The 22025-nt window shown below is 44.6% G+C and overlaps 1 protein-coding gene across 1 annotated transcript; it reads left to right on the forward strand.

Moving 5' to 3' along the window:
• The first annotated feature begins 3665 nt into the window (after positions 1-3665).
• On the forward strand, positions 3666-21622 carry LOC146340742 (small serum protein 5-like). Its single transcript, XM_084807260.1, has 5 exons — positions 3666-3765; positions 3917-4023; positions 7251-7344; positions 14128-14257; positions 21369-21622. The coding sequence occupies exons 1-5, from the start codon at positions 3666-3668 to the stop codon at positions 21475-21477; spliced, it is 540 nt and encodes a 179-aa protein (XP_084663386.1). The 3' UTR covers positions 21478-21622.
• The last annotated feature ends 403 nt before the right edge of the window (positions 21623-22025 follow it).

The raw sequence follows: 22025 nt of genomic DNA on the forward strand, positions 1-22025 counted from the left end.
CCCTCTGAACCTGTGGGAACGCAGGCGCCTAACGAAGAGGAGGATGGGATGGGCATGAGAGACCCACGGGTTGGATGCCAGGTAAAAAGGAGGGGCAATGCACGAGGCGCTCCAAGAGACTTGCAGCAAGAGAAGTTGCCCTGCGGGAAGACCCACCTGGAGGGCGGACTTGGTAGGCCATTCGGTCTGAGAAGAGGAGTCCACAGTAGCCAGCAGCAGTTTAGTAGCAACTAGGGATGTACGGGCTGTGTAAAACCCGCTCTGTCTGTGTTTCACGGATTGTCAGGTGCCTTTTGTTCTGTCGTTCGCCCACAGACGGAAGCGAATATTTTTTTTCATCATGCAGAAAAATATGCAAATAATTACATAAGTATTTACATAATTTACCTTAGTACGTAACATTTAGTGTATTGTCCCCCATTCCATTCAACGTTTCCTCAGCAGAAACTTAGATATTTTCCTACGAATTTATATGCGTAAATTTCAGGAAAGTAAAAAAATCATCCGAAAGTCCATGGGCACCTTGCAGCCTGAAGGGGTCACTCCACAGCTGATTCCTCAGGTTGGATTCTTAGAAAACTGAGCTCATTTTAGTCCATCTCAAATTTCTCCAGCATCCCTAGTAGCAACTCTGTTTCATGGTGAAGTTAGATATGTGCAAAATTCTGTTCGATATATATAAATGGGGCCATGAATAGCCCATATACACAAGATTACAGGCCATCTACGCAACATAAAACGCCTGCAATCGTGCGTATGTGGGCTATTCACAGCCCCATTTTGCGTATATCTAAATGTGTGCATTTTTGTGATCGCCATTTCCCTTCCCCCCAAAATGGCAACTGTGGAGCTTGAGAATGGGGCCTGGGTGAGTGCAGGTGGCTCACCAAGTAGTGGGGAGCTCGAGCGCTGGTCTGGGGATGTGTGAGAGGGGGCAGGGGCTGGGAAGGTGGCCAGAGAACCCGGATGGGGGGGCGCCCGTCCATCCCTAGCCAAGGTAGTGGTGCCTGGAGCCACATTAGCTCCTGCTTGAAAAATAGTGAAGATCACTGCTCTAGAGGAAGGGAGAGAATGCTGGCAGTTCACCCCCACCCCCACCCCCTGCCTTAAAGAGAAATCACCTGGGGGTATCAGGCTCACCACCATGGGAACAGAATGCTGGACTACATAGGCCTTTGGTCTGATCCAGCACAGCTCTTCTTGTGCTCTTTAATCCTCAGCTCAGCTGCACTCCAATCCAAGTTTTTCTGCTCTGGATTTTCCTACTAAACTGTAATATTAAATAGTTTGGGAAAAAGTCTGGTGAATGTTGCTGTTCTGATATATACAATATACACAGTTTCCCCCCAACTGGAACAGGCACGAGATGCAGTCTCAGGTATATGAACTGTGTTCCCTTACTGGGGCTTATACAGTCCTGGTCTATATAAGCTTATATGTGACCAGCTGCAGAAGTGTATGTTGCAAACAGGGAGTGGGGTCTGTCGCCTCGGGCTCTCCATAGGTTTCCACTCTGAAATATCCTCCAAGTCCACTGAGGTCTCACCTCCCAAAACCCGGCAAGCTGCACCCTGGAGTCATGAGACTACCGCTTGCACCAGCGTTCAACAAAGGAGGTCACGTTTTATTTGCTTGCTGTGTGTGCACAGCCTCAGGGAAGTTGCACAAGGCTACTCGCAAAAACAAAGTCCAGAGATCACTTTTACTCTTAACTGGGAATGCTAAACCTGCATTCCCTGTCTTTCCCAAGAATTAATGTGATCAAGCCAAAAAAGTTAACTTTTGTTCATAGATATTGCAACTTGGGCATCACCACCGCCACCTCAGTTTGTTCTGGTTCCTGGCTTTAAGAATTGAAAAGATTCTTTAAGATTCAAATATAGCAAACTACCTTGCAATATACTGAACTACTTGTTCACTTAAAGATAATCTTAGTGGTAGGGATGGTGCGGGCTTCCGATTCCATCCAGGAATTTGGTGGAACCCTCCCTGCCCGCACCCCCGAGCCCCACTTGCCGAGTCCCTGCCCCCACTCACTCTCTGCCTGAGTTCGGCAAGCAGCCCGCACTTGCCCCAGCAGCCTCATCAAGCTCTGTGGCCACCATTTCTTGAAAAATAAAACGGCAATTGCAAAAATGCACATATTTGCTAGGAGCATATTTGTGCATGCAAAAATGTGCATATTTGTGAAAATGTGCTTTTTTCGCACATAAGCAAATATGCCATTTTTGTGATTGCCATTTTATTTTTCAAAAAATGGCGGCCGCAGAGTTTGACGGTGCCACCAGTGTGAGTGTGGGCTGCTTGCCGAGTGCGGGAGGGGCTTGAACATGGTCCAGGGACTGGTGAGTGGGGACAGGGGCTGGGTGGGTGGCTGGGTGCCCGGAGAACCTGGACAGGGGTGGGTTTGCACATCCCTACTTACTGGTAATTCTACTGTGACAACCTTGTGTATCATTACTTTATATTTGAAGTGATTCAGTTTAATTCTCCATTGGATGCAGCACTTTCTTGGTTTGATAAACCATTGACCAACAGTACTTCCATCTCGTCTGGGCTGAGTTTCAGTTTCTTAGCCCTCTCAAAACCCATTATTAACCCTAAGCACCTGTTCAGAGTCACAACTACCCCTGCAACTCCAAAACACTCAATGGCCCAGTTCGCACAACACAAGAATGATTAATAAGCCGTGGTGGCTTCTTAACCACCCCCACCTATGCCGGCTCATTTTGCTGATTATCCTTGCCAGGTGCAGGTCGTTGGATCTCTGAGCCTGGTGAAGATGGCTTGTTAGAGTGGTTAACAAACCACTCAGGACCCATGGCCTGTTGTAAGGTTGTGGAGTGGTTTGTTAATCAGCCCAACAAGCCAGCCTCACTGCGTTCAGATGACGTGGTGTGGCAGCCTGGCACCAATGGGCACTACAACCTACCATGGTTTAAATAAGCCATAGTATGCTGCTGTGATTGTGCAAACCAGGTCAATGACTTCTCATGTAGATGTTAAGCAGGATGGAGGACAAATTGGAACTCCATTCCACAAATACCATGGAGCTGAACAACAGTCCCACAGCACTATCTCCAGGAATCTGCCACCAGGTGAGAGCAGAACCACCAGAGCATGATGCCTTCAAGGCTTCAAGTGTCCTAGAAGGATACTATGGTTGATGGTGTAGAATTCTAACCACAGGTCCAGGAGGATCCACAGAGATGCCCTCCCCTTGTCACTCACCTAACATAGGTCATCCACCAAGGAAAGCAAAGCACTTTCAGTCTTAAAATTGGGCTCAGTGCCAGATTGAAGTGATTCCAGCGATCAGTCCAGAAGATCAGTATCACCCAGGAATGTCCGCAGCTCAGCTGCAATGACAGATTTGAACACTTTGCCCCCAAAAGAGAGATTTGCCACCAGCTAATACTTTGAATTTTTTTTTTCCGGTTTTACAGGTTTCTCTAGGAAAGTCTCTTTCTCGGCCTCTGGGATCCTATTGTCTCTCAAGGAGGCATTTCCCACCTCCCAGACCCAACTGGTATGCACCATTTTGGCTCGGTGTTATGAGAGGATAGGCAAGGGGGAAAATAAGCAAGTGGTAGGTCACATCTTTCTGAGCACCCTCAGTCAGGGTAGGACTCGACAACAGCTTGTCTCTGAGGTCCAGGGCAGAGATGTGGGGTGACCCTTTGAAAGACCCCAGGGTACGTCGCAGTCTTTATCATCATCAAACTCTGAAGGTGATACGTCTCTGCCAGTACTCCACTTATCACAGTACAATACAAACATCAACAAATTCTGCAGAAAGGGATTTCTCCACATCAAGCATTTTTCTGGCACAGTAGTTCACCCAGAACAGCAGGGCAAGGAAAGTGCTCCCCTTGGTTAAACACATCCTCCTCACATGTATAAATCTGGGAAACAGAGACTGGCAGATACAGTTTCCAGATACTAGAAACCAACACTCTCTCTCCACCAGAGCCATTCCTCACCAAGAGAAGTTTGCTGGCTGCAGACAGAAAGGCCAAGATGGTAAGCAGAACTCTTTGGTCTGCTTGTCTCTTTGAAGTGGGCATATAATAATAGCAGAAAGGGTGCAGTCTTACGTTAAGGCAGTTTGGTGCTGTGCATTGGGCAGCTGCTATCAAGTTCAGAATTGGGAGGATAAAGCTACTGTCTGTGCTCCCTATCCTGTCTGATTCCCATTCCACACCTGTCTACCTCCTGACAGTCCAGCATTTGCAACAATGCAAAATCTTTTGGAAACCCAGATTTAATTAATGGGTATAACTGTGTCTCAGTGTAGAGTTCAGACTTGCTTCCAAAAAATCTGGATAAGATTTTTTTTCCTTAAAGAACACAAAACACAGATTATGACTCTTCCCTTAGAGTAATCTTATGGGAGCTTCGTAGAACATTTGTCTGTCTCTCACTATTCTCAATATGACATGCATAGACGTAGCTTTTAAAAAAATATTTATTAAGAGATTTCAGATAACAGATGTGGATTGTAAAAATCTCCAATACCTTCCCTGTCTCATCATTGATCACTACAGGCTTGACTTGCCAAGTCTCTTGTAAATGTACAATATCAAAACATCTTTGAAAAAACCAGTAATTTGTTCCTCATCCGCTTGGAAGACCAACCTGCTGTGTTGAAAGATAGATATTTTAGCCCTGGGTCACTTGAAAACCTACATCCATCAATTCCACTTTGCTCAAAACCCCAGGCTTGTTTTTAAAAGAACACACTTGCATTCTTTTTAACAGGAGAAACCCTACATAAGTCATTGCATTGCCCCTGCAGTAGGCTTCAAACTCTTAATTTAGAGGTGCTAAGATAGTAATAAATCAAATCCAGGTTTACTTACCAGGAGTACTTTATTGAGTAACTTGTAGCACACAGGCATACCCAATGGTTGGATCAGACAGCTTCTCTGAACACAGAGCCATGGGTTAAAATGGGTTTTATACCATACATGTCAGCAGTGAAGCAGCATGACAACAGCAAGCGTTAATTAGCGTTCATTCCCAGCATAGACTAACAGTGCTTGTTCAGAAGGAAACTTTCCCACCACAGACACCTGTAGCTTTAAGGCAAACGAGCTTCACTTCCCAGGCGCATCCTGATAAGACCCTCTAGCTCTTGGAGAGCCAGTGTGGTGTAGTGGCAAGAGTGTTGGACTAGGAGCTGGGAGATCCAGGTTCTAGTCCCCACTCAGCCATGGAAGCTCACTGGGTGACTTTGGGCCAGTCACACATTCTCAGCCCAACCCACCTCACAGGGTTGTTGTTGTGAGGATAAAATGGAGAGGAAGAAGATAGTGTAAGCCGCCTTGGGTTCCTTTCAAGAGGAAAAAAGGCTGGGTACAAATGCAATAAATAAATAAACAAACAAACAAAGCGCTGAGGCCGCACTATTGACCTTTAACTCATCCTGGTAAATCAAGAGGCCTGTTAGGGAAAACAGCCTGCCAACTGAACCAAAGTCAGAGAGCGTCTAAACTCCTAAACTCCTCCTCATCTAAACTCCTCTAAAACTACTAATAGCTTGGTTCAGGCCTGAGGCCTTACATTCATTGGCACCATTTTCAATCTCTCAGAAGGAGGACTGCCTAATTCCAATGGGGTTAGAACCTGATAATTCCACCAAGTACTTGAGGTCCCCTTACATAACCCAGTCTGACACCCTGCAGATGTGTTGTACTACCACTCCCATTATTCTCAGCCAGCATGGTCAATGCCCATGGGGATTATGGGAGTTGTAGTTCAACACATCTACAGAGGGCAACATTGAGGAAGGACTGATAACCTTTTACTGAACCATACTCCAAAGGAAGTCAAGTTTGCGTCTACGCATTGATAAGCGTAAATGTTCTAGCACTGCATTCTCTCTTGCTGTCTATTTCTCTCTTTTACTATGTATTTGGGTATCTTAGTTTTTTATTATTGGTTAACAACTGTTCACCATACTTCATGATGTCAATACTGTTTGGCCCAAGTTTTTCTCCATTTTGGCTTATTATTCCCTATTAGGAAGACTAATGAATGAGAATATCAGTTCTTCTTCCTCTGGCTCTAACCAATCCAGAGCTCAGCTCTTACAGACTAACTTATTTAAATTTGACAGTGATGGTGTAGCCAACTTATTTTTCTGGGAGGCCACTGTTTCTCCAGAAGTAGTTTGACTGATGAGATCTTCACTTCCACTTGAACAGGTTGTAGTTCTAAAGAGAAATATTTTCCCTTCTGTATTCTTCTCTCTAGCTAGAAACAAAGAACATACTATTGTGTCTTCAAAATGCCAACAAGGAGCTACCTTTTGTGAATTGATTGACCTTTCATTATTGTTTAGGGATGGAATCCTTTTGGTTCTGAAAAGGATGTTCAAAATTGTCCATTGCCTAAGAACCTCATATAAGTGGTTTTCGAGAAATGCCCAGCAATAGTATCAGCTAACATTTTACCCAGAAGAGAGAAACCTAGTTGGAAAGCAGCCCCTTATAAGGAAATGAATGAACTATAACACTGTATTGTTTCAATAAGACAACATTCTCATCTTTATCTAAACTCCTGTGTCTTTAAATGTCCTCATCTTAATGGTGTCCAATCACTGTCAAATTCCTTTCCCCTTTTAGAGTAGTGCCAATTCAGTGGGTGCCCACTCTTCTCTCCCATTCAATAGCTCCTGTTTAGAGGCTTGCTGCCCATGACAGAGAGCCTCAGGCCAAGGTCCCTTTAGCTCTCACCCTTTGGCTTACACCTTTAGCAAACTGCAGGTTCAAATACCTGTGTGGGAAGGTGAAGAAGCCAAACACTCAGAGGCTCAGCCCACCCCCTTCCTGCTGTCATCCCCCACCAAATTAGATTAGGTGAGTGGCTGCTAAGGAAAGGGCCTTTTTAATGGTGGCACCTTGTTATGGAATCGTCTACACAGCAAGGTTCAGCTGGCATCTGTGTTGTGGTATTTTCGGCACAAGGTGCCTTCTTATATTCCCAGGCATTTTGCTCACATTTTTTAGTGTGTTTCTAGATCTGTTGCACTAATTATTCTCCCTTACATTGGTTTATATTGATACTGTTTTTAAAATATGTTTTGTTGTTCTTTTGATTATATGTTTATATTTTACTGATTCCCATTTTTGTAAAGTGCCCAGAGGACTTTATTGATTACTGGCATAAAAGGATCGCAAATGAAATAAAAATAAAATTTGAAACCCATTATAGCTTCCACCACCTGCCTTTTCCATCTTTTTCAGAAAGCCCTTTTTGGCCTGACTGTCTTGTGCATCACCCTTGTTTTGTGTCATGGATCCTGCTTCCTGGAGCGAAGGGAAACAAAATTAGTCAATGGTAATGTTATCAAACAGCCTATTAATTTGGGTAAAGGATTATATTGTGCTTGGGAAATGGTAGTAAATATGAGTTCTAGTAGAGTAAGTTTGCAGGTATATCCTTATTCCCAACTTCCATCAGCTTTTGAGCAGGTTAACAGACATGGCTTTTCCCGAAAGAGTCCTGGGAAGAGAATGTGCTGACAATTCTGTTAGAGAAAGCGAGATAGAAAAAGACGCTAATCATACACAGCCCTCACTTCTAGTCCTCACTTGGACGCTTCCATTTGTGGGGAAGGAATATTATGAAGAATGAGGGAGCTGCTCTGTATGTATATCTCTATGGCATTCTGCCAGCTCTGTTTCTTTGAATGGCTGCCCCACAGGTAGCAATGTGTACCATGCTTGCTTCCATTGCAGCTTTCAAAAAGAAAAGAGAAGAGAAGAGAAGAGAAGAGAAGAGAAGAGAAGAGAAGTCATAATGTTGCATTTGTGCTGGGGCTGTGCACCGCTTCGGAGCCCAATCCGAATACCAAAGCAAATCGGGCTGCCTCGGGGTGCCTCTTTGGGATCTGAAGTGGATCAGAACAGCACCGAGGCAATCCGAAGTGAAGCGGATCGCTGCCGAAGCGCCTTGGTCCGCCTCAGAGATTCGGAGCTATTCTGAATCTATCTGAAGCCCCGACAGCCTGTCTCTAAAATGTATCAACTTGTAAAAGATCAAGGCAGGGAGGAGGAGGAGTAGAGAGGGGGGAAATAGTGGGCCTTGATGAATGGCAACTGTAGTTGCCAAATTAGGGCTGAACTTAACCCAGCCGTCTCCAGTCACTGACAATGGCGGAGGAGAGGTAGGGTGGAAATACTGTATATATTAGAGATCAGCCTGCTTCATTTCATTTGTGAGAGAGATCTGGTTAGAGGTAGTTAGAGAGAGAGTTGGCTAGATCTGTGTGGTGTATGTGTGTTGAGCTGCAGCTTTGTGGTTCTTTTTTCTTCCCACCTAGCTCATCTCAATTCAACTGTTCCCTTTCTTTTCTAGATTCTTTATTTAAAAACACACACCCCAAAACCCATTTAAGTTCTTTCGTTTCCTTGCCTTGCCTGGTTCTTTGGATCCCCCTCTCCCCCCTTCTCAATTCAATCATTCTTGTTAGCTTGCTTGCTTGCTTGCTTGCTTTCTTTCTTTCTTTCTTTCTTTCTTTCTTTCTTTCTAGATTCTTTATTTTTTTAAAACTACATGTATGTATGTATGCATGTATGCACACACACACACACACATACATCAATAAATAAGTCCTTTCCCCCCTTGGCTCCCCCCCCCCTTCTCAATTGCAGTATTCCTTCCTTTCCCATTCCTCTTCTGTTAGGATTACAGTGTACTGTACTCCCACACACACACACTTTTGTTTGTAGGTAGTTCTTTTTTTGCTTTTCTTTTGCTCTTGTGTGTCCTGTGTGTGTCTGGGTGTGTGTGCTTGTGTGTGGTCAAGCAAACAGTGTGTGGCAAAGCGCTACCCACAAGTTCGTATTTCAAAAAATAGTGGGCAAAGCACTACACACATTAACATATATTATTTAAACTTAATGCTATACTGTGTGGCAAAGCAAGCCGGAAAACTACTGGGACAAACTGTCTGAAGTCTGGCAGGTTCAGTCACCTTCATTGGGGCTGCCAGGTGTCCAGATTTCATGCACTTCTGTGCAACCAGTGAAAGGTTATAGCTCTTCACTTTGAGAGTCGGTGTTGAAAAAAAGCACATTACCTGCACCTAGCACAAAAACTACTCTGCCAGCCTGCCTACCAGCTTGTTTTCCCAGGTAACATGTATTCCATTCAGTCAAAGAGAGCCTGAGGTCATCCACTGGGAAGCTGAATAGGAAAGTGTGGCTCAACCACACTACAAGCGAGAAGGATCTTGGAATTGTTGTCCATCACAAGCTGAATATGAGCCAACAATGTGATGTGGCTGCAAAAAAGGCAAATGCTCTTTTGGGCTGCATTAATAGAAGCATAGCTTCTAAATCCAGGGAAGTACTAGTTCCCCTCTACTCAGCACTGGTTAGGACTCATCTGGAGTACTGTGTCCAGTTCTGGGCACTACACTTTAAGAAGGATGCAGACAAACTGGACAGGGTTCAGAGAAGGGCAACAAAGATGATCAGGGGACTGGAAACAAAGCCCTATGAAGAGAGACTAAAAGAACTGGGCATGTTTAGCCTTGAGAAGAGAAGACTGAGGGGAGATATGATAGCGCTCTTCAAGTCCTTGAAAGGCTGTCACAGAGAAGAAGGCCAGGATCTCTTCTCGATCATCCCAGAATGCAGGACACGGAATCATGGTCTCAAGTGACAGGAAGCCAGATTCCGGCTGAACATCAGGAAAAGCTTCCTGACTTTCAGAGCAATACGACAATGGAACCAATTACCTGGGGAGGTGGTGGGCTCTCCCACACTGGAGGCATTCAAGAGGAGGCTGGACAGCCATTTGTCAGGGATGCTCTGACTTGGATTCCTGCATTGAGCAGGGGGTTGGACTTGATGGCCTTGTAGGCCCCTTCCAACCCTACTATTCTATGATTCTATGATTCTATGAAAGTAGTACTAGGGGACAGGGGTTATTTGCACTTCAAAGAAACCTACACCAGAGATTAGGGATCATGACCTCCTCCTAATCACAGCTTAAACACCTAATTTCTCTGATTATCTCTTTATGACCTTTGGTTTGAGTTTCTGAGAACAGCAGAAACCTGTGCCTAGTAGGGGTGTATGAATTGTGTACCTCCTGCGCCACTTGACTTCTGCAGTTTGCGGCCAGTGCTCCGTTCTGCTGTTCACAAGCCCCTGGCATTCTCCTCTTTTTTTTCCACTCCGAAAATTACGAAGATAAATCCGTACTGACAACTATAATTCCGGTGCCCGGCCGTCTTTGTGAGTCTGCATAAATTCCGTAAGAATCGCTATTTTTCATAAATATTTACTTTTTTTTTTTAATTGAAATCCTCCGTCTCCATTTACTTTCAGCCAAAACACTTCCTGTTCCTCTGGGCTTCCCAAAAGAAGGCTGTCTTAGGTGTGCCTGAGTGATAAACTCTTTGTTTAAAGCAACGCTGTTTTAAAGAAAGAAAAAACCCTTTAAAATGACCATGCCGGTCCTGGAACACCCACAAACAAGGTGGTGAGCACAATTCATTTTTTAAAAAACTCACGTATTTATTATCGGAATATACTACACTGCATTCTTATTTACTAAAATTTCACGACTCTTTGCGGACGACGAAAAAAAAGCCGCATGACTGCTGGCTCCGCAGGACCTCGCGGCGCTGCTCCGCAGAGGATTCCATGGCACGGACTGAAGGGAACTCGATCCCATTTCAATCCGTGGCAGGATTCTCTGACATCCCTAGTGCCTAGCACAAATATTTGGCAGCCTGAATGGCCCACATTGGGGCTGCCAGGTGTCCAGATTCCATGCACTTCTGTGCAACCAGTGAAAAGTTATAGCTCTTTGCTTTGAGAGTTTTTGTTAAAAAAAAATAATAATCAAATTTTACCAGCGCCTAGAACACAAACTACTGGGCCAAACTGTCTGAAATTTGGTAGGTGGAATCATCTCCATGGGTGCTGGCAGGCTTTCAAATTACATGTATTTATCATGAAAACCGAAAAAGTTATGGCCATTTCTGTTTTCCAGTGCAAGTCAATGGGAAAATGTCACATCTGAATAATTCAGATATCCGAATCTCGCTTCAGATCTGAATCCAAAGCAAAGCAGATTGTGTCCAAATTGGTCTGAAGCGAAGCGGGGGGGGGGGTCTATGCACAGCCCTAGTTTATGCAAATGGCCAGAGCCAAGGGGGAAGGGTATAGCCTGTGGAGGCTGGTGGTTCTGATGTCGGTGGGGCAGTGAATCCACTCTGATGTTTCAGTCAGAACCAGTCAGAACTCCCAAGGAGCTCTCCAAGGTGCTGAACCCAGGGGTGCTGAACTTCCTGCTACCAACTGCCATTGAGGAGTTCTTCATAGAGTCATAGAATCATAAAATCATATAATAGTAAGGTTGGAAGGGGCCTACAACGCCATCGAGTCCAACCCCCTGCTCAGTGCAGGAATCCAAGTCACAGCATCCCTGACAGATGGCTGTCCAGCCTCATCTTGAATGCCTCCCGTGTGGGAAAGCCCACCACCTGCCCAGATAATTAGAGATGTACAAAACACTTACCTGGCTCAGCGCCAGGGCATCCGCGGTGGGGGGGAGGTGCTCCGTCCCTTCCCCCGGAATCCTGCCCAGCTGGCTCCACTCTGCGGCAGCTCCGCAGATCCGCCGGCTCGGGCCGGCCGCAGCCAGAGTTCCGGCCACGGCCGGGCTGCTGTGGCCACAAATGGCGGCCGTCATAGTGGCCGCCATTTGCGTCCTTGCAGGCAGCCATGATAGGCTTTGTAAGTATTTCCGTAGCCTATCACAGCAAAGAGCAGGGGTGCAAATGGCATAGCGGCCGCCATTTGTGTCCTTGCTCTTTGCCGTGATAGGCTACATAAATACATAGCCTATCACAGCTGCCTGCAAGGACGCAAATGGCGGCCACTACTATGGCTGCCATTTGCGGCCGCAGCAGCCTGGCAGTGGCAGGCCGGGTGACCAGCCGGAGCCACTGCCGCATCCGCCCCAGGTAAGCTCCATCCCAGGGGCATTCCGCAGGGGGGTGGGGGGCGGGAGGCCGTTCCGCCATGGATTCTCGGGTGCCGGATTCTAAAGAGTCCAGCCTCACTGGAGTCCGTGGCAGAATTCTCTGACATCCCTACAGGCAATTGGTTCCATTGTCATATTGCTCTAACAGTCAGGAAGTTTTTCCTTATGCTCGGCCGGAATCTGGCTTCCTGTAACTTGAGCCCATGATTCCGTGTCCTGCACTCTGGGATGATGGAGAAGAGATCCTGGTAGGGATGGTGGAGAATTCCGCCACGGATTTCAGTGAGGCTGAATGCACTGGCATTCGGCCCCCTGAAATCTGTGGCGGAATGGCCTCCCTGCCCCCGCCTCCCCACGCGGAATCCCCCCCGGGATGAAGCTTACCTGGGGCAGATGTTCTGCCGGCGGCGGCTCCAGTGGTGGCTCCAGCGGCAGCGGCAGCAGCTGGTCTGTTGGATGGCTGCTGCGGACTCAAATGGCAGCCGCCCAGGCTGCCGTGATAGGCTACATAAGTATTTACGTAGCCTATCACGGCAAAGGCAGCCACACAAATGGCGGCCACCACACCATTTGCGTAGCTGCCTTTGCCGTGATAGGCTACGTAAATACTTACATAGCCTATCAAGGCAAACTAAAAAAGAAAAACCGCGTACGCAAATGGCGGCGGCTATGGCGGCTGCCATTTGCATTCCCTTTTTTCTGCTGTTTTAGCCTACGTAAATATTTACATAGGCTAAATTGGCGGGGGGGGGAGGAACGCAAATAGCGTCCACTATGCTATTTGTGTTCCCCTTTTTTTCGCTGTAAAAGCTTAAATAATATATAATAGCTTAAATAATAGCTAAAACAGTGAAAAAAAGGGAACGCAAATGGCGGCTGCCGTAGCCGCCGCCATTTGTGTACGCGGGGTTTTTTTTCCTGGAAGGTTGCCCAGCGGCCGGCAGCTCCTTGGAATCTCCGCAGAGCGGAGCCGGCTGGATTAGGATTTCGGGGGGAGGTGCAGAGCACCTTCCCCCCCCACCGCGAATCACCACGTCAGAAAGGTAAGTGACTTTCATACATCCCTAGATCCGGGCCTTCCTCTCTGTGACAACCTTTCAAGTACTCGAAGAGCGCCCTCATATCTCTCCTCAGTCTTCTCTTCTCAAGACAAAAAAAGTCCAGTTCTTTCAGTCTCTCTTCATAGGGCTTTGTTTCCAGTCCCCTGATCATCTTTGTTGCCCTCCTCTGAACCCTCTCCAGCTTGTCTGCATCCTTCTTAAACTGTGGTTCCCAGAACTGGACACAGTACTCTGGATGAGGCCTAACCAGTGCTGAGTGGAGGGGAACTAGTACTTCCCGGGATTTGGAAGCTATACTTCTATTAATGCAGCCCAAAAGAGCATTTGCCTTTTTTGCAGCCACATCACATTGTTGGCTCATATTCAGCTGGTGATCAACAACAATTCCAAGATCCTTCTCACTTTAGTGTTGTTGAGCCATGTATCCCTAGGGATGTTGGAGAATTCCGCCACGGACTCCAGTGAGGTCAGATTCTTTAGAATCACCCCGGAGCCTGTGGCAGAATGGAGCAATCCCCCCCGCCACCCCGCGGAATCGTACTTGGCGGCAGCGGATTCCGGGGGGAGGGTCAGAGTGCCTCCCCCCCACCGCGGATGCCCTGGAACGGAGCCAGGTAAGGGATTCGTACATCCCTATGTATCCCCCCACCTTGTAACTGTGCATTTGGTTTCTTTTTCCTAGGTGCAGAACTTGGCATTTATCCCTATTAAATTTCATTCTGTTGTTTCCTGTTCAGAGGAAGAGGAAGCAGCAGACCGTCCACTGTGTTTAGTTTGAAATCCAGAACCTGCTGAACTTTGCAGCTCAGAATCCAGTGCCTGAATTTGCTTCTTCCCTTCTCCCTCCCAAATCGCCTTTGTTTTCTGTCATGGCTTTAGATTGTATGCCTGTGGGGAGGGAGCGTTTTATTACGTCTTAGCTCTCTAAGACGCTCCAGGGGCCTTTCTGGCTGAAGGGTGGGGGAAAAATGCTTTTAAAAAAACAAGTAAGTGACTGCGGGTTCCAGGATCGTGTTTTGGTACTACCAAAAGCTGACTGGGATTGCCTCCCTAGGTGTGCTGGTGGTTCCAGATGGGTGCATCGATCATTATGATGGAGTCAGGCATTCAGTTGGGTCTCTGTGGAATTCAGCACATTGCTTCCAGTGCTCTTGTGGGAGGAGAGAAATGCGCTGCTGTACCAGGTAGGCAAAACTATTTATTATTTTTTATTATTATTATTTATTAAAATTATTTATTAGACAAAATTATGAATTATCCCTTTGAAAGTATCGCGCTAAAAGCAGTGAGGGCAGCTCTCTCCATGCATGGAGGGCAGGGTAGCGGAGAGTGGGAGGGAGAGCTGGTCACCTCTAAGGGTGAAATTCTATTTGTAGTATATTGTTTTATTTTTGCGGGTTTGGGCCTCTGCTGAGCGTTTTCGAACCATAGTTCCAGTATTGAGGAAGACTCTGGCTGCCAGTTAGCTACCCATAGTTGATCAATGCACTTCAAACAAAGTGTACACCAACATTGTGTTAGGTGAGTTCGATTTTGGTTTTGTGCTAACAAGAATTAGTAAAGGAAAAATATTTTTGATCCATTTTTCATTTTTATTAGGAATATACTTGTAGCATCACATCAAAGTATAACTTGCATAAAATGACATAAAAACATCTTTTGTTCTTAGACTTCTAGTCCTAATAGCTTAAAAAAGAGAGATCTCATTCTAAGTATCAAGTTCCCCATTCAGTACTGAATAGGCCATTCAGCGAACAGGTACACAGGCCTAGTGAGCTTCTAATAAGAAGCTCCCGCTTTCTAAAACCAGCACATATTTATACCTTTTTGTGTAGAAATTACCTCATAACTAATTTTATCTACTGTCCCGTAAATTAGGGCTCACAATCTTAATTATCTCATTGTTATTAAATATACCTAAAAATCATAACATACAAAACAGGTGTACATGTACATTTTTTAGGCTCGGTAAGATCAGTTTTGAATCATACCTTTGAGAAGATAACTCCTTACTCAATGTCTGACCTAAGTCTATACATTTTTCTAGACATCTGTATATCAAGCTTTTTGATGTGTATACCATATACAATATTTTTTGCATGTTAATTGATAAGCGAAAATTGTAAGTACATTTTTGACCTGGAATAATACAGACTCACACCTGTTCATTACTCAAATAATTATTTGGCCCAGGTGACAGGGCTTTAACTCAGCGTTTTCTCTTTGATACCATCCAGGTCAACTTGACCATTATTTTTTACACCAGTTACCCAGAATTCATTGTGAAACTGCTTGTGAACCTGTATCTTCCCTTTAGCACAATTACTACTTTTTACTTATTTACTTTTTCACATTCTTATTTATTAAACATTTGATATTTGCATTTCATAATAAGCCATCTTATATTGTTTAAGAGTGGTGGATTGGCATTTTTTCAGCAGTGTTCCCAGCAAGTCCAATAAAGCAAAAATCCAGGACATTAGATACTCCGTGTATTGATCCAGATTGTTCCTTAATTTAAAATCCTCAAAATAAGGCGTAAGTCCCAGTTCCTTCAACTGGACTTTCTTTTTCTTCTTCTTTCAAAATTGTATTAATTATATCAATATATAAATACAATAATATATACCATCTAAATATCTAGAAATAGATAACAGATAACAAATTTTACACTGTTACACAAAATGTAATTGAAGCAAACTGATTAGTTAAGAAATAGTGGATTAATAGAGATGAATAAATACATATTAATTTACACTAGAACTTCATATGTGAATTCATCAGTAAAAACAAATTTGATAAATAAATAAGAAATACTGCAGCATAAACACATTAAAGTTTTACACAAATATTTCATGTACAAAATCATCAAAACAAATGACTTAAAACCTGGTACCCACGTTGTGCTCTTTCCAGAGCCATGTGAAGTCTTTTTTATTTTCCCAGGCATTTTAGCATTCTAGTCTTTTAGCTCTGTTATTTTAAATCTGCTTTTGCATTTTAAATCTCTGCATTGCTGCTAGGTTTTATTCTAGTTGTACTTCTATACTGTAGTTTTAAGCATTTATATTTTATATTTTATTTTATGCTTTTAATTTTTGTGAACCGCCCAGAGAGCTTTCAGCTTTTGGGCAGTATAGAAATGTAATAAAAGAAATAAATAACAGGGAATGATACAGTTTTGAATTTGATACCAACCACTTAAAGCTTTTTGTTTCTAAGATCATTTCTTTAAACTTGATATATTCTAAAAGAACCCCTCCTACTTCCAGATCCTATATAATTTGTAAACCGCCTGTATTGCAACCACTGAGGTTGTTCTGGTTCTATTCTAATTTATTAAGTCATCCCAGTGGGTACTTTGTCTATATTTTAGTTGAAATTCTTTACCCAGAGCAGCTTTCTCCAACGAAAGAGATACTACCTTTGTATCACAAGTTTTAAGATTTTCCTCCCAATTTATCCCATGAATGTATAACTGCCAGAATGATTGGATTCTTGTAATTCATTAATTTATTTCTTATTTTACTGAATGTTTCTCTATATGCCCAGGGTAATTTAGAAAGCAGCAATTTATAACTATTTTATTCTAACACATACCATTAGTTAGAATTTTCAGTTCCAGTCCACCTTACTATCTCCTTCAAGTTCAGTGCATAATAATATTCTATTATATTTTGACAAAGACACCTCCTTAGGACTATGGTTTTGGCAATATTGTTAACACTACCTTGTTGTTTTTTAATTAGACCATATCAAACGAGTTAGTATCTTTTGGTTGCCTTGATGGATGATCTATGCCAGAAACTGGACAGGGGGACTGTGTCTCTGTTGGTTCTGCTGGACCTCTCAGCAGGTTTTGATATCATCGACCATGAGATACTTCTGAGATGTCTGTGTGAGATGGGACTGGGAGGCACTGTTATACAGTAGTTCTGGTCCTTCTTGGATGGGCGATTTCAGAAGGTTGAGGGAACGGCTATTGGCCTGTTATCCCTCATGCAATTTAACAGATACATGAAACCACTGGGAGATATTACCCAGAGTTTGGGGGTTTGGTGCCACCAGTATGCTAAAGACACCCAACTCTATCTCTCTTTTATTTATTTATTTATTTAATTTCTATACCGCCCAATAGCCGAAGCTCTCTGGGCGGTTCACAAAAATTAAAACCAAACAACACACAATAAAACAATTTAAAATATATAGAACATTGAAACCACAATATAACAATACAACCACAATAAAACCTAGCAGCAGTGCAGGAGTTTAAAATACAGATTTAAAACAGCAAAGCTAAAAGTCTAGAAAGCTAAAATGCTAAAATGCCTGGGAAAATAAAAAGGTCTTCACCTGGCGCTGAAAGGAATACAATGTAGGCGCCAGGCGAACCTCACTAGGGAGCTCATTCCAGAGCCGGGGTGCCACAGCAGAAAAAGCCCTCCTCCTAGTAGCCACCCGCCTCACTTCCTTTGGCAGAGGCTCACGGAGAAGGGCCGCTGATGATGATCTTAAGGTCCGGGCAGGCACATATGGGAGGAGGCGATCCTTCAGGTAACCTGACCCCAAGCCGTTAAGGGCTTTGAATGTTAACACCAGCACTTTGAATCGGGCCCGGAAATGGACTGGCAGCCAGCGCAGCTGGAAACGTACTGGCGTAATATGAGCTCGCAGGCCAGTCCCTGTTAACAATCTTGCTGCCCTATTTTGGACCAGCTGAAGTTTCCGGACCGTTTTCAAAGGCAACCCCATGTATAATGCATTGCAGTAATCCAGACGAGAAGTTATCAGAGCATGGATAACTGTAGCAAGGCTATCTCTGTCCAGATAAGGGCGTAGTTGGTATACCAGCCTAAGCTGATAAAAAGTGCTCCGTGCCACTGAGTTCACCTGTGCCTCAAGTGACAGTTCTGGATCCAAGAGCACCCCCAAACTACGAACCTGATCCTTTAGGGGGAGTGCAACCCCCTCCAGAACAGGTTGAATATCACCTAGCTGGGCAGATGAACCACCCACTAACAGTACCTCCGTCTTGTCTGGATTGAGTTTCAGTTTATTGGCCCTCATCCAGTCCATTACCGTGCCCAGGCACTGATTCAGAACAGCCACTGCCTCACCTGGTTTTGATGAGAAAGAGAGGTAGAGCTGGGTGTCATCTGCATATTGATGGCACCTCAGCCCACACCTCCGGATAACCTCCCCCAGCGGTTTCATGTAGATGTTAAACAGCATGGGGGATAAAATAGAGCCCTGTGGAACCCCATGGCACAATTGCCATGGCACAGAGCAATAATCCCCCAGCACCACCTTCTGGAATCGGCCATCCAAGTAGGAGCGGAACCACTGTAGTGCAGTGCCTCCAACTCCTAGCCCAGACAACCTATCCAGAAGGATACCATGGTCGATGGTATCGAAAGCCGCTGAGAGGTCCAGGAGAATCAACAGGGTCGCACTCCCACTGTCCCTCTCCCGGCAGAGGTCATCCTACAGGGCGACCAAGGCAGTTTCCGTTCCAAAACCAGGCCTGAAGCCCAATTGAAATGGATCTAGATAATCCGTTTCATTCAACAGTGCCTGGAGCTATCCTACAACCACCTGCTCAAGCACCTTGCCCAGGAAGGGGATGTTGGCCACTGGCCTATCCCAATCCAAGGAAGCTGTTCTGGTTCTAAATCAGTGCCTGATGTCAGTAATGGATTGGGTGAGGGCAAACAGACTGAAGCTTAATCCAGACAAGACAGAGGTGCTCCTCTTTAGTCAAAAGGCAGATCGGGGAATAGGGATTCCACCTGTGCTGGACGGGGTTACGCTCCCCCTGAAGACCCAGGTTCGCCGTTTGGGTGTACTGCTGGATGTGGCCTTGACCCCGGATGCCCAGGTTTCAGCAGTGGCCAGGAGTGCATTTGCACAGCTGAAGCTAGTGCGCCAACTGCGCCTGTTTCTAGAGAGGCCTGATCTGGACACAGTCACGTATGCCTTAGTTACATCCCATTTAGACGGCTGTAACACTTTTTACATGTTGCATTTGCGAACTGCCTGGAAACTTCACCTGGTGCTGAATGCTCTGGCCAGACGGTTGACCAGGGCTGGTTACAGGGGGCATGCGATTCTCTTGTTGCAACAGCATCAGTGGCTACCGGTCTGTTACCAGTACCAGTGGCTACCAGTACCAGTGGCACAATTCAGAGTGCTGGTTCTTACCTATAAAGCCCTACGCAGCTTGGGACCAGGCTACCTGAAAGACCGCCTTCTTTGGGAGGGGCCCTTCAAAAGCACGTTTTGTGGCAACATGAGAGAGAGCCTGCTTGGTGGCTGCTCCTATGCTGTGGAACTCCCTGCTGAGGGATGCTAGGTTGGCTCCCTCTCTGCTGTCCTTCCATGGAAGGCAAATACATTCTTATTCAAGCAGGCTTTTGGCGTGTAAGTGGGTCCGTTGGGTTGGGTGCTGTTTTTATTCTGATATTGTTGTATTTTTAACTGTGCTTTTAATGTATCATTTTAGTCATATTTTTATTTATCTATGATTGTAAGCCAGCTTGAGTGCCGTTTTCTTGGAAGAAAGGCAGGGTACAAATCGAATACACAAATAAATCTGCCAGGATATAAGATCTTTTATAGATATATTGACTGGGACATCTAATATATACAAACGTTTTGTAGAACTGTCATTTTTATAACTGTAGCCCAACCAAACCAAGACAGATTCAAATGAGACCATCTTATTATGTCTTTTTTAATAGTCTCCCCTTAAATAATAAAATTTAATCAATCAAGTGTGTTAATTAGGCTGTTAAAGAAATTCCTAGATAATGTATAGACTTACTTGACCATTTTAATTTGTATTGTTGAACTATTTCTTCTTTATCCCCGTCTTGAACACACATCTTGATTTAAAATGCTGGTTTTAACCTTTAAAGGCTTAAAGGCTTTTGGCCCAAATTACTTGAAAGACTGCCTTTTCCTGTACCAGCCCACACACACTGTGAGATCAGCAGCAGAGGTACTTCTCACTTGCCTACCATCAAGGTTGGTTAGGTGGTGAGTACAAGACACAGGGCCTTCTCAGTGGTGGTGGCCTAAAAATGTTTTTTTAAAAAAACTGTAAACATAACATTATCTCTATATTAGCTAATATTTAAGTCACACTGATTATACTGTCCTCTATATAATTCACCTAGGGTCAAGTTCAATCTCCCTTTTCAGACCTTTCTAGAAGGCCTATCTGATGATCAGATGGCTGCTGGGGACATAGACAAATTTGTCGGTTACAAACTATCTCTGTTCCCGCTAGCTGCAACAAAGTCAAGAGTGGCCTTTCTGAATCACATCAGTGACAAAAACTAAGGGGAGTTTCATTTGTCAACCATATGCTTAAAACCTTTCATTTGCATTTCCAAGGCCCTATTTGTGTTTTATTGGATCGATTGTTCAGTGTTTTATAAATAGGTTTTCTTGTGTTTATATTGTAATGGCCATTGGCTATAAACAATAAAATTTGACGAGAACAAGGTTAAGTCCCACTCCCCCCAATGTTCTGATCTCTTCTAATATTCTCAGCCCAAAGTTTCATACTTTTGCAAATAAAAGTCTGGATATGGGACACCCTTGTCCAGCCCCCTCCCAGCCCCATGTTTTCCCACCGCTTCTACTTTTTTTTTTTTTTTAACCACAGAAAACTGATTCAGGAGGGAAAGACTGAATAGCTGCACAATGCCTTTGGATTGGCAGACTCTTTAGACCTCCCTGCTCCCCATGCAAGAAATGCTTACTGCCCTGCATTTCACATGCCAGCCTCTGCCTTGCACACCACACATACAGACACCTAGGAAGCTGCCTTCTGCCGACACAGACCATTGATCTGTCAGTATTGCCCCCACTGATTGACAGCAGCTGTTCAGGCTCTCAGACAGCCCTACCTGGAAATGCTGGGGATCAAACCTGGGACCTTCTCTGCATGTGCAAAGGAGCGTTTTTCCAGCAACAAGCCACGGGACCAAAAAGCAGCCCCCTGGGCAAATTCAACCTGAGAAATTCATCCCCAAACAAGATTCTGTTGGGAAGTGAGGTATCCTGTCCAAAAGTTTGACATTACAAAAGCGCTCCTCTACCAGGTCATTTTCACAATACTTGGTAAAACATGACCTCCTTGGAATGCTGCAAATTAAGCTGAATCTTAATTAAGCCAGTGATGAATTTGTAAGATCATAGCCGCTTTGTAAGACAAACTTTGCAAAACCTTTTGGTAGATCAAAGTACAGCTCCTTAAAAGTTGATTTACTTATCTTGTTTGTTTAGGTATGGTGGTACTGTAAGTATTTCGGGATGCACCTCAGAGGTAGATCGAGAAACCTGTGAATACAAATTCTACAGGATTGATGACCCCACCAAGCCATGTTATACCTAAGCTTTAAAAACACACAACACCTATCCCTTTCTCGTATGGGAGCCTGAATAAATGACCCATTTCCACATCTCTGTGTGTCTCTTGCTTTTTTCTTCTGTGAGCCATGAAAGTGTGAGCAATAAAAGGGTGTCTCGGTTTTGATCATACAAAATGAGTTCGTGCTCTTTTTTGTTCTCATTTAGGCAAGACTTCCAGTTTTTAAAGGAAGGCTTCTTACCTTTATAGCTTCCTTGACTCTGCTCATTAACCACGCTGGCATCTCTTGACTTGTCGGAACCTTTCCCTGGCGTTGTTGGTACCTTCCCGTCTTCCTCAGAATGCCAACGTCCTTATTCCCAATGACAAAACAAACAGACAAACAAATCGACCATATCCCTGATGGTCTCCTCTGCATGACTCTCTGCCTCCCTCAGCTTCTCCAAGTCTGCCACTGTGGCCTCAGGAAACTCGCTTGTTCCCAAGATCCAAGAGCTGAGAGCACCAAGCAGCACAAACCCACAAATTCTCTCCTGTAGGCAGGCAGTCACACACGAGGCACTCTGTTCAAT

Source organism: Heloderma suspectum, chromosome 6, assembly GCF_057233095.1.
Source record: "Heloderma suspectum isolate Gila_16-S chromosome 6, 16-S_ref, whole genome shotgun sequence".
Taxonomy (NCBI): Eukaryota; Metazoa; Chordata; class Lepidosauria; order Squamata; family Helodermatidae; genus Heloderma; species Heloderma suspectum.